This window comes from Letharia lupina (assembly GCF_014066315.1).
Source record: "Letharia lupina isolate WasteWater1 chromosome Unknown contig_7, whole genome shotgun sequence".
NCBI lineage: Eukaryota > Fungi > Ascomycota > Lecanoromycetes > Lecanorales > Parmeliaceae > Letharia > Letharia lupina.
The window spans coordinates 966,736-979,969 of record NW_023502976.1 but is presented as its reverse complement, the minus strand read 5'-3'; the positions used below and the strand labels follow the sequence as shown (position 1 = coordinate 979,969).

General features: G+C 33.7%; 3 protein-coding genes across 3 annotated transcripts; 2 read left to right on the top strand and 1 right to left on the bottom strand.

Moving 5' to 3' along the window:
* Window positions 1-1,325: 1,325 nt before the first annotated feature.
* HO133_009630 (uncharacterized protein) lies at window positions 1,326-3,619 on the bottom strand (the record flags this gene model as incomplete). Its single annotated transcript, XM_037300491.1, has 2 exons — window positions 1,326-1,814; window positions 2,342-3,619. 2 exons carry the CDS (start codon window positions 3,617-3,619, stop codon window positions 1,326-1,328), a joined length of 1,767 nt encoding a protein of 588 aa, XP_037154339.1.
* Window positions 3,620-4,789: 1,170 nt separating this feature from the next.
* HO133_009629 (uncharacterized protein) lies at window positions 4,790-5,736 on the top strand (the record flags this gene model as incomplete). The annotated part of the gene is made up of 2 exons (XM_037300490.1): window positions 4,790-4,797; window positions 4,971-5,736. The coding sequence occupies 2 exons, from the start codon at window positions 4,790-4,792 to the stop codon at window positions 5,734-5,736; spliced, it is 774 nt and encodes a 257-aa protein (XP_037154338.1).
* Window positions 5,737-11,378: 5,642 nt separating this feature from the next.
* Window positions 11,379-12,451, top strand: HO133_009628 (uncharacterized protein; the record flags this gene model as incomplete). The annotated part of the gene is made up of 3 exons (XM_037300489.1): window positions 11,379-11,707; window positions 11,753-11,997; window positions 12,048-12,451. The coding sequence occupies 3 exons, from the start codon at window positions 11,379-11,381 to the stop codon at window positions 12,449-12,451; spliced, it is 978 nt and encodes a 325-aa protein (XP_037154337.1).
* Between the last annotated feature and the right edge of the window lie 783 nt (window positions 12,452-13,234).

The following is a 13,234-nucleotide window of genomic DNA, read 5'->3' as shown; positions in this document are numbered from 1 at the left end:
TCGTCTTTAATATCTCTTATAAAAAAAGATATAATACTATAATTCTCGGAAACGATTATTTCTATACTACTTTTATCATTTTTTAGATATTAAGCGTATATATATATTTATTTTTCTATATTTCTATTTATTAATTATAAGATATAATTTTATAAAGAGAGAGAATAGTATTATAAGTATATTCTATATTCTTAATATATTACTTAGCTCTCTTACTTATTCGAGTCTAGTATATCTTAATAGAGATATTATCTACTATTTAATATCTCTCTTTTATCTATATAATTCGATATCTTAATTATCTTATTTAATATATTAATATTAATATTATATCTATACTAATTCTAGTAAGATAATCTATATATATATATATTTTTTTTTATTATTTAAATTTTTTTTTTTATCTAAAGTTTTAAATATATAGTAAATCTTATTTTTACTCTATATCTCGAAATTAGCTATATCTATAAAAATACGAATAACTTTATCTATATTAAAGAGTCTTATAAAATTAAATATAGTTTAATTATTCTAAAAGAAAGATTAATTTTTAAATATTTTAATTTTAGAGATAGCGAAAATTACTATTTTAATAATATAAAAATAAATAATATAGTAAGAATAAATTATAAAGTAGAATATAATAAGAAGTAAAATAATTTATATTATAAAGAGTAATTAAGAGTATAAGAAATTTAGAAAATTTATCTTATTCGATATAATTTAATAACTATAATAATTATTAATTAAATAATCTTTATATAATAATCTATTCTCTTACTTATTCTCTTATTTATCTCTTTATTTATTCTCTTATAAATTAAAAATTACTTTATTTAAGCGTTAATATTTAAATTAATTACTCTAATCTTTTAACTAGTTATTTTATCTAAAATCTTTTTATATTATTATATTCTATAATAATAATATTATCTATTTTAATTTTAAGATCTTCTATTAAATTTATTTAGTCTTAAAATTCTCTATTAAATCTCTTTTAACTTTAACTTTATTATTCTTTATTAAATTTAAAATCTTTTACTTTAATGCTAAATATTAATGAATGGTTCTAAGTGGAATCATATGTATGAATAATGTATGTGTGGTGTGATAATAATGAACTATGTAGGCCTGCAGTGGAAGAAGTCTCTGCAGTGCCGCAGTGCCAAGGCACTAAGCCCAATCGGGACGCCTAGTGGAGGAATCCGTAACAAATGCCACCGAAGAAGAAAAATGACAGCGTCCTCGCTGCAGACATGGAGACGCCAGAGATACACCATATGCCGTAGGCCTGCTTCTCCTGAATCCTCTCTGAAATCCACTAGCTATCCTTGGCCTGTAGCCTCCATGCCTTTCCCGTAGTGAATGTAGTCAGGTGGAGAGGCGAGTTGAGAGGCGAGTTGAGAGGCGAGAGTAGAAAATGGAGCACCGTTGTGGCGAGGGGAAGACTCTCTGCAATAGTGCATAGTAGCCTGGTGTGGAATAGTGGAGAGCGTGCCCGTATTGTCATTGTCGCTGCTGCTGGCGATGCTCTGCTTCTCCGCAGTTTTCTCCGTAGGTTTCTCCGCAGTTTTCTCCACAATTGACTGTTGCCATGGCCTATGCTGAGGAGCGGTAACTTGGTACTCAGTAGGGCGGAATTTGGCTTCAATAGCTGTCAGTCTGGTCTCGAAAGCTGTTAGTCTGGTCTCGAAGGCTGGCATAGCCTGACTGATTGCGTCATCGATTGCGGCAGTGATCATGGCTTGTAGGGAGGCTGTTTGCTCTGCTGTAAAACCTGGCATAGGGTACGTCATGGTGGTAGGACGAATAGCCTAGTGAAAGGATCGTTGTAGACGAGTATTTGTAGGGTCCTGATTAGGTGCTGGACGAAGGCGAGGTGGGCGTCTAAGAGACTCTGGAGATGCTACACTCGGTGGGAGTAGTGTTCTCTGTAGATTTCTCCGATAGTGAGTGTTGTAGGGTCCGATTAGGTGCTGGACGAAGGCGAGGTGGGCGTCTAAGAGACTCTGGAGATACTATATTCGGTGGGAGTGGTGTTCTCTGTAGATTTCTCCGGCAGTGAGTGTTGTAGGGTCCGATTAGGTGCTAGACGAAGGCGAGGTAAGCGGAATAACTCAATAGACGCCTGTTGAATGATCTTCAGGTGTTGCTACTATTGTTAAGGAATAGTCCTAAGTGGAATCATATGCATGAATCATATATGTGTGTGGTGTGATAAAGATGAATTACAGGAGGCCTGCAGTAGAAGAAGTCTCTGCAGTGCCGCAGTGCCAAGGCACTAAGCCCAATCGGGACGCCTAGTGGAGGAATCCGTAACAATACCACCTAGTGCACGAACCATGCCACTGCGATCATAGGCTGGATGAGGTGGGAAGATAACCCAATCGGGACTCCTAGCGAAGATATCCGTAACAATATCATCTGGTGCACGAACCATGCCAATACAATCATAGGCTGGATGAGGTGGGAAGAAAGCCCAGAGACTGCACGGCATCGTCACAAGGAGGAGACAAGAGTTAGCTTCAAACAAGTGCACGACCTCAATTTGCTTCGAAATGGCAAGCTCAACATCGGAGAAATTGGGCGGGCAACCCCTGAACCAGTATTCCCAGAGACTTCGTTTTAGCTCGTCTGCCGGATTTCTGAAAGCAATCTTTATCAGCATTCTGGCGTCTGTTTGTAACTTTTGCGGCTGTTTCGTGACGTTTGGTACACCTCTCCCTTCGCTTTGTTCCTTGTGAACCTCTATGAATATATCACTTGGCCAGGATGGGGCAGACCAGCGCCGAATGTGTGGTGTTGCCGAGAGCTTGTGTTGCCCCTGCATCTTATCATACCTGACAAGTATGTCATGAAGCTGGGAAACACTCACACCACCAGAATCTTTCAGTCCTTTAAGCTCATGAGTAATAGCAGCGGTCCAGGTCTTTCCAGGTGTGCCACCAGCCTTTTCAACGTTTCCAGCAGCCGCAAGAAGCCAGGTACGGCGCTTGCAGGCAAAATCGTCGCCCATCATGGCCAATGAAAAGCAGCAGTCAAGTAACAATAATAGGTCGCATCCTGCGGTTTTTAGAATGCAACGCACGCCTTCTAACGGTATAGACACTTCAGACAACCTATGATTCTTTTCTCTAACCGGTTTCCAGAGGTGGGTGTTGTGCTCCTTGTCCCATTCGCCATGTCCGCCGTAATAAAGGATCAGGAGTTTATTTTCCCCATCCTCATCCCCAATTTTTACGATCTCTGCTATAAGAAAAAGCATGAACTTTGAGTCCGCTTTTTCGTTGGCGGGTATTATGAATTCTTCGACGGCAAATCCATAACCATCGTGGAAAATGTTCATCAAGCCCTTTGCTTCTTTTTTCATGTCCGGTTCTCCATCTTCCCAGTAAAAAAGGAGCACCTTCACCCGATCATACTTGGGATTTTTGGCGATGAGCCCTGGAATGACCTTTTTGAATTCTGTGACAAACTGCTGAAGGTTTTCGAAATGATCATGCTGAATCCCTTGCCGCAAAATTTCATCAGCCTCGTCAGAAGCCTGCTGCGGATCTGGACATGACTTCCGTCGTAAATCATCTGTAGTAGGTTGGGCTGAGTTGTTGTTGTGTGCCATCGTATTCAGCGGACGCTTGATGTTAGACTCGAAGAGCCTTAGAGTTATGTAGCAATGTGGAATTAGAAAGATAGATATATTCGTATATCGATCTGGTAGTAAAACTAATTCTTAAGCAAGCAAAGGAAACTCGGGGGGATCGCTTGCTTAAGCTTATCCGCCAAGACTCCGCCAAGACTTCGCTAAGCGTACGTCAGGCGTACGTAAGTTAAGTAATTCAGAGTCCTCTCGCTTAGGACCCACAAGCCCCTTTTCTAACACTTGAAGGCTTGGAGCCTGAATGTCTGCCCACCGTATATTCAAGCGCGAAATGTATCAGTGCCTTCTCTTTTACCGTGCGTTGGCCGTCAAGATAAAGGAGAGAGCCGATACCGATGACCAGAGGTAGATGTTAGACCGAACGATGGAACCTCGAAATTGCCTTGAGGCAGCTTGTCGGGTCAGTGTAATTTTAGTAGACGTCGCACAAGAGTGGGATTACTAATCTGAGGAGCCTTGCGCCAAGGCTGGGCCTATATCAAAGCTGTTGAATAACAAGCCACTTGGCCGTCTAGATGAATGCTCTAAGGAGTAGAATATATTAGTCTTAGAAAGGCCTTACGCAGTGGGTCTGAGTAGGAAACCCTGTCAAGCCTCATTTTTTTGGTGGTTTGACTGATATAAGATATTTATCCCTGCGTATATATAGATACTAAATCTTAGTCGTAGAGCTAAGTGTTAAGTATAGCCTTTTTTTTTTATAGCGAGATATATAGTTAAGTATATAAGGTACTATTAAAGTTATAACAACTACTTTACTTCTTCGCACTTTCGCGATATTTAGAATATCGCTATAATAAGAGTAAGAAAGAGCTTAATCCGCTACTCGTTTTTTAGAATTTTATAAAATCGCTAAAGTAATATCCGTCCTATAGTACTATTAGCAACTCAGCTAAAAAAGTTTAATCTCGAGGATATCTACGCTTAATAGCTAAATATCTCTGTTTAGATCTAAATTAGAACTCATAAGACCTTCGTAAAGATATTATAGAGCCTTCGTAGAGTGTCACGGTACGCCAAGGCCTCCTCCAGAGCCACCACCCAATTGGGCCTAGCGTGGTTTGGCACCGCACATATCTGCCCTGCAGGCACATAGAATAATCAACATCTTTTACACCACACCATACATTCATGACCCAGTCATCCATTTCCTTGACAATTGGTAGCAACACCTAACCCAGGTCCTCCCAAGTCGTCTATACCGTCACTCAACCCGCAGTCACGATATACCGACAATCAGCCCCCGCGCTCCGCTACGCAGCTAGATTCAGTCTACGCAAAAATTAACCAACCAAGTCAATCCTTTCAATAGGCCATTTGACATCTACATCATATCTTCCAACAGCCAAATAATTCGCGACTTCACGGCAGAGCAAAACCACGCCTTCACGAATATCCTTCTACCAGCGCTTCAAGTAGTACTTCGCCAGACAATCGACAAGCATTTCGACCCACTGCAGCCACAGCAAAAGCAGTCAATCATAGCGCCAAAGCCGGCACAGCAAGAGCAGGAACAGAAATATAGGCCATTACAACAGGCAAAGATGGAGAAAACTGCGGAGAAATCTACGAAGAAGATTACGGAGACAGTCAGCAGCAGCAGTGACACAACAGGCCTACTCTCCACGGTCTCACATCAACCCACTCAGTCAGCCACTCAGCCAGAGCACTCAGTTAAGCAAGAGGAGAAACCACTACAGGCAATTACGGAGAACACTGCGAAGAAATCAAGCGACAACAAGGCCACCATCATCAAGAAAACGGCTCAGCTCTCCAAGATCCCACGTTATATACTCTCCACGATCCCACGTCAGATCGCCACTCAGCAAGCGGAGAACGACACTACAATTTGGCCTGCTATCTCTGCATGCCTAGGCAATATCACATTAGTGTGGCACATCACTGCAAGAAGCAAACAAGAGAAGGATCTACTACGACGATTACAGCCAAATTACTATGATCAGCAAGCAAAGGCCACGCATATCTCGCTGACGTCCCACCGAATAGCTATACGATCTATGAGGAAGATGAGGAGGCGAATCAGAAGCATCACGGCCAGTAGCAACGATACATTCTGATTGGTCAATAGCATAGGCCACGAGGACGTGTCTTTCTTTTCTTTCTTTGCGGGCATGTTGTCACGGTACGCCAAGGCCTCCTCCAGAGCCACCACCCATTTGGGCCTAGCGTGGCTTGGCACCGCACATATCTGCCCTGCAGGCACATAGAATAATCAATATCTTTTACACCACACCATGAATTCATAACCCAGTCATTCATTTCCTTGATATAGAGACTATTATTAATAAGTACTTTCGTACGCGAGAAATTAAATATATAAATTTTTAAATTTCTTTTAATCTAAATTATTAAAAGTTTTTAAACTTCGCTATTATATAGAGAAAGAATATTACTATAAGATATAGAGAGATTAATATTTAAAGTTTAAAGATATCTCGTCGTCGCCGCTATAGAGAAAGTTGAGTATCTAAGTATTTCTAATATATTTTATATTTATATAAGCTCGTTCTAGATATATTAATCGCGTTAATATTATTTAAGATATATATATTATAATTTCTTTAACTTCTAAGCGAAGCGTATTCGAGTTAATATATATTTCTATAAAAAGCGTATTTCGAGTATTCGACTTTCTAATTAAGAGTAATATAATAAATCTACTTAGATAATTTCTTAACTCGATTCGTTATATAATCTTTTAATAATATTAAATATAATATACTATCGTCTAGAATTTTTCTAATAGAACTTAGTTGATTAAAGATAGATATTATAAATATTAGCGAAGATCGTAATTTTAAATTAGCTTATATAATAATAATAAGTTATTTAATTCTAATAAAAGACTTAAATACTTAATTAGCGATCTCGATAGATTTATTTTCTTCGTAATTAACTTTAAAGAATTATATAGTAATTGTGAAAAAATATTAAAAGTCGTAAATTTCGTATTTCGATTAATTATTATAAGAATCTCATATAAAATAACGGTTAATATAGCGATTTTAGAGTTTTCTACTTAGACTCTAAGAGAGAGGTATATCGAATAAGCTTACGATATAATTAATTCTCGAAGCGAGATACGAGTATAGGACTAATTATAGAATATTTTATTAAGCGAGTTTAAATTACTAAGACTAAGAATATATAAGAGTATAGAAATATAAAGTAGATATTATTACTAGATCGCTAGTAGTATAGAATTAATTATTACTATTTCTAATAAAAGTTATAATCTACTTTAAATTTCTTAATATAGCTTTATAATCTAGTCTTATAACTTAGCTCTATATATAAGCCTCTTAATATATATTAGATACTCGTTTTTATTCTTATTTATACGTTACTCTTATTTATACGCTATTAAAATTAATAAACTCGACGTAATATTAAAATATCTATCTTTTACTAAATTTGTATAGCAAACTAGCATAATTAATAATGATCTTTTATTTCTATCTAGACTTAAGATCGAAGAACTCAAATTATCGTTTTTTGAGCCTTATCGGCCTACTATATCTTGAAAAAACCATCACTACCTCTTCTTCTACCTCTTCTACCTCTTCTTCTACTACCTCCTCTTCTACTACCTTCTTACCTCTTCCACCTCTTCTACCACTTCTACCTTTTCTAACTCTTCTACCTCTTTCACCTCTTCCATCTTTTTCACCTTACTGCGGTGAAGCCTCTAATAAAGCCTTTGGTGGAGCCGATAGAGCCCGCCACTGTGGCGGAGTAGCTCCTTATCTATCTCGCTGTTATTGCTGTGATAGAGCGAGATTTAGTGGCATCAGTGGGCCTAGTGTGGGAGATACAGTAGCCTTTTTCTTAACAGGACTTCTACCTCTCTTCGTGTCTTCAAAAATAGCTGGTCCGAGGTGATACCTACTATGCCAGACCTACAGATGGCGACTATGATACCGTAGCATTGGCCATCATGGTAGACTATGGTGGTAGGCCATTTGAATGAGTGGCATCAGGGGGTGCAAGAAGTGAGTAAGGTAACTAGGCCGAATTTGAACTGCAACCGAGGCAACATCGCTTGTTTCATTTATTTGTTCCTATTATTCTTACATTTATTTCTATATATAATAGCCCTATCACATACTCCTCGTAAGCTAAAGACTTTAAAAATAAGCCGTCGTAAGGGCGATACCGTTAAGAAGACTGAGTTATTTAAGATAGTAGATTCTCGAGGCCTTAAGTCACTAAGATTAGTGTATTAAAAGAAGAAGATTAAATTCTCTATAGAAGAACTTTAATTTAGATAACGACGTTAAATTATTTTAGAAGTAATCTATCGAAGAACTAGTATATTTTATATAAAACGACTATATAAAATATCGAATAAAAAGCTTATAGATATACTAGATCTAAAGAATAATATATTAACGAAGACTATAAACGATAAATTAAAATCTTCTCTTTAGAATATACTATTAGATATTTATAAAACTCGCTTTAAATAAGAAGATCTAATACTAGACTATATAAGAAGATTAAAATTAAATAGATTTCTTAGTTAAATAAGAAAATTAGATAGGATTATAGGTATAATTATAAAGATAAGATAATAAAGTAATTTTAAATCTTTATTAATTAGATAAATAAGATTTATATAGATTCTACTATTATAGAAGTAGATTATATACTTAAAGAGAAGAGTTTAGATTAACGCTATACTCTTAAAAATATAGCTAAAATACTATTACTTAAAAGAGTTATTTTATATATATTAATCTTTATCTTCTATTATTATAAAAGTAAGTTATAATTCTATAATAATTCGAATAATATTTTAAAGTTAAATATTAATATATAAATAAATATCTCTAAGAGAAAATAGCCTTTAAAATAATAAAAGAATAAGATTAAAGAGTAATTCTATTAGAGTAAACGCTATTTATAATAGACTATAGCTAAGTCTTATAATATCGAAGTATAATTAAAAAGAAATTCTATAACTTAGTTATTCTATATAAAGAAAATTCTATTATTATATCTTAAAGAGATATAAGAAGATAAGCGAAAAATTAATAGAAAGTATATTCTTTAAAAGAATAATAATCTAAGTTATAGTACTTAATTAGCTATAAACTATATATAAGAGTATAAATAAAAGTATAATATTAAGACTCTAGAATATCTAGCTTAATTATTAAATCTTAATCCTATAGAGACTATATAAAATATCTTTAAGTAAAAAATATATCGAAAGAAGTAAAAGATAAAGGATAACTTAAAAAGAGTTCTTCTCGAGAAGTAAAAGGAGATTTCTCTAAAGGAAATCTAGGCTAGAGTAGATAAAATATCTAAGCGATATATTTAGCTAGTAAATAATAATAATAAAGATATTAAATTAATAATATAGTAGTTAAATAGTATAAAATAAATAGAAATATAGCTATTTAATACTGGAGAAGCTATATTTAAATTCGATCTAGTTATCTTACTTACTTCTTATACTCTCTAGTAATAATAGTAATAGCCATAGTAGTAATAGCTATCTATATCGAATTTATCGAATTTAATAGCGTGCAAATAGAGGTAATATATAAATGAGAGTGGAAATAAGTATAGTCTTAATCGTATGAAAATATATTATACTTAATATAGGCCACCTCAACGCTAAGGCCGCCTCAATACGAATTTTTCTAATTATTTTATTTATTTATCTATATATATATATACTATAAACTATTATTATCTATTTTAATCTCTCTAACTCTTTTAATCTTAATTAATTATTTAGTTCTCGTTATAGTAACCTTAAATTACTTAATCTTCTTATTTCTAAGTATATTATATACTCGAGACTCTTAGATATTTACTTACTTTAAAGCCTTTAAAGTCTTTATAACCTTCGTTTTCTTATATATAATAATTTTATTTCGAGCCTAATAAGAGTAGATAATATCTCTCTTTTAAATTATCGTATTAAACTCTGCTTTATAAGCTACTTAGATTACTATAATCTATTAAATAATATTTAATTCTCGCTTAATAAGAAGATCTAAAAGTATCTTCGCTTCTATTTTATAAATATATTTATTAAGCGATTAATTAATTAAATATATATTTTATAATTTCTTTTTATATTATATAATTTGATAATAAGTATATAATATTAATTAGTCTTTAAGATTAAGTATCTCTTACTCTAAAGTCTTATTTCTTAGCGAAGAGTTTCTTCGCTAAAATCTAGCTAAATAATTTAAAATAATAGTAGGATTATAGAGAAAAAGGTTTATTTCTCGCTATTTAGATATAATAGTTAATCTAATAAAGATTTAATTATAAATTACTTAAAAATTAGCTAAAAAATCGAGTTTTAAATAGTTATCGCTAACTTAATATATTACGATATTAATTATCTCGATATATTAGTATTTAAATAGTTAAAAGATATTTATATTTAATAGCTAATATAGATATAAAGAGTATAAGAGTAAATAGAATAAAATAATATTATTATTCTTTATATATTTAAGTATTTCTCTAGTAAGATAACTATTATAGTTATTAAATAGTAATAATCTATATATTCTCATATATCTTCTCTTTATAAAATAATTAAAATGTTTAATTTAGGTCTTATATAGATTATTATTTACGTATTTAATATTATTAATATCTTATAGAGTATTAAAATTAAGGCTCTCTTAAAATTAATTATTAAGATATTATTTTTTAGCTAAAATTAATATTAAGGAAAGCGTATAATCTAAATTATTAATATACTTAATTAATATAATATACTCTCTATTATTTATATTTATTTAATAAAATAAAAATTCTCTTTCTTCTATAATAACTTATTAACTTTTACTTATTTTAATTTGAAATTTAATCTCGTTAAAGTTATAGATATTCTCTATTTATACTTTAAACTCTTAATAAATATTTTAAAAACGTTAAAATTAATTCTAGATAACTTCTAATTTATATATATTCTTTTATTAAGTTATAAAAGACTTTTATTTATATATTTTATATTAAGAATTATACTTTAAAAATCGCGTGAATTAATAATTATTTATATACTTAATAAGGCTAAAGCGCTCGCGAAGTATAGAGTTTATAGCTTTTTTAAGTATTAAACGATAATAAAATATTCTTAATTTATCGAGTCGTTATATATATTAATAAAGAGTTTATTCTTTATAATCTATAAGCGCGTAAGAGTAATTATCTTTAAAGGAGATTTTATTATAGCGATTTAGGAGCTAATTATAGAGTACGTTAAATTTAATAGTTAATTAAGTAATTTTAAGCTTTATTTCGAGAATAATAGTAACTAAAGCCTTCTAGATATATTTTTAAATAACGATATATGAGTTAGATATAATTATAATTATAATAGATAGATAAGGGATAAATAGTTTAAATTATTGAAAAAATTGATATTGGGGTGGCCTTAGCGTTAAGGTGGCCCATACTAAGTGTAACGTGTTCCCATACGATTATCTACTATCTTCGAACCTCAATACACACATCTTTGTCGATAAAAGCGTTCTACTATTAACTATCAACTTCTTATATTTATCACACAGTCCATTCCAAATACCGTTTGAGATTATAGCCAAAGTGCAACCCGACCATAACGCACTCATCTCAGAGTTTGTGGCTCTGGCTGGAGTGACACCACAAGTGGTGATTTGCACCTGGCTATTTCTCATACCAGAAGCTTTAAGCTGACATGTTCCAACAACAGGCTCAAGAGTACCTCGCAAATAGCTCATGGGAATTAGGGTCCGCAATCACTGAATACTTCAACCGCGCCGAGGGAATAGATGAAGAGGCTCAGGCTCCAGACGCTTCAAACCCTCCATCGTCAGCTCCACAGCCTATGCCACCTTCTTCCCGCGGGTTTCTGTCCTCACCCGCAACGCAAGCGCCAAAGAAAAAGTTCGCCACACTGGGAGACCTGAGCGGAGGCCGGGGGCCTGGTCATGCTGGTCACGGCCACGGCGGCGGTAATGACGATGACGATGATGCGCGTGGTCAGGGGTGTCGATTCTTCTTCTGGTAAGCTGTGCTCTGATATGAAAGCTGTACTGGTAACTGCTGAAGCAAAGTATATTTATTGTTGAATTCCTTGCAAATTGGTGTTGCTGAACCGGATGAACCTTTCGCGGACAAAGGTGATCGTTACTATGTGGAACGAGGAAACATGAACCTAGGGATGGGCAGTCCATACCCATTTCCAATGATGGCTCTTGCGGCTCCTGTGGCTCCCTACACCGAGACCCCAGTCCATGAACTTGTTTTGTCTAATAGTAAACCGGCAGAATTTTTGGCTATTCGGGAAACTGAAGGTAGGCATGACTGCTGGTCCCAAAGAGTCTCATAGCTTATTCGAACTCAGATTTTAAGAAATTGGCATTCATCTATCGGTCCAATCAAGATGCAATGGATGAAGATTACATTGACAAACAAGCCCACGTCATTCAACCTACAGACATCTGCCATGAGACGTGTAACGCTGAGTCGGCTATTGCCGTCTACTATGTTGGCCAAGGAAGCGGCCACAGAAGTGGAGAGGTGAACATACCTATGCTCGTGAGCAGAGATGGCTCCATCACACATGAATGGACGATTCTTAGCTCAGAGTGGCAGCATATATCATCCTCGGACGTTGTAGGAGATTCTGGAGCTTGGGTGATTCGAAAACATGGCAACAGGCTTATGGGCCAGGTACTTGCTTACAGCGCTGGTCAAGTGCTTTTCACCCCTATCGACGTCATCTTTGCCGACCTCAAAAACCATTAGTCTCAGCTTGGCCCCACCGGCCTTGAGGTGGGTCTGAGTGGGAAACCCTGCCAAGACTTAATTTTTTGGTGTATCGCCCGATATATAATATTTATATCCTGCGTATATATAATTCTTAATAAAAATGCGTAACTACGTAATATAGCCTTTTTTAAAATTCTTAAAAAAAGTTAAATAAATAGTTAAATAGACTTTTATTAAATTAAATTATAATATAATAATTAAGAAGTAAACTTTTAATTTTATTTTATTAAAAAACTTAATTAACTTAGTTATAATAGCGATATTAATATTTAAAAATATTATATATCTTAATAAACGCGTAGTATTATATAGAAATTTCTTTATAATATATTAATTCTCGAGATAATTATTATAATACTCGTTAAATCGATAATACGACGTATTAGAGAAAATATATAATCTTATTAATTAATTTATTACTTCGATTAGATATTATAATCTCTCTCTATTTTTTAAATAATTAGATTTATAAGAGTCGCTACGATAATAAGTCGTCGCGGCGATACTCTATTTACTTACTTACTTACTTACTTACTTACTTATTTATTTATTTATTTATACTTATTATCGCGACGACTTATCGTCGCGATAACTCTTATAAATAAATAAGTAAGTAAGTAAGTAAGTAAGTAAGTAAGTAAGTAAATAAGTAAGTAAGTAAGTAAGTAAATAAGTAAGTAAGTAAGTAAGTAGAGTATTACTATAGCGATATATATAAATAAATAAGCGATTAAACTTGCGAAGAGTAGAGCGGAGAGC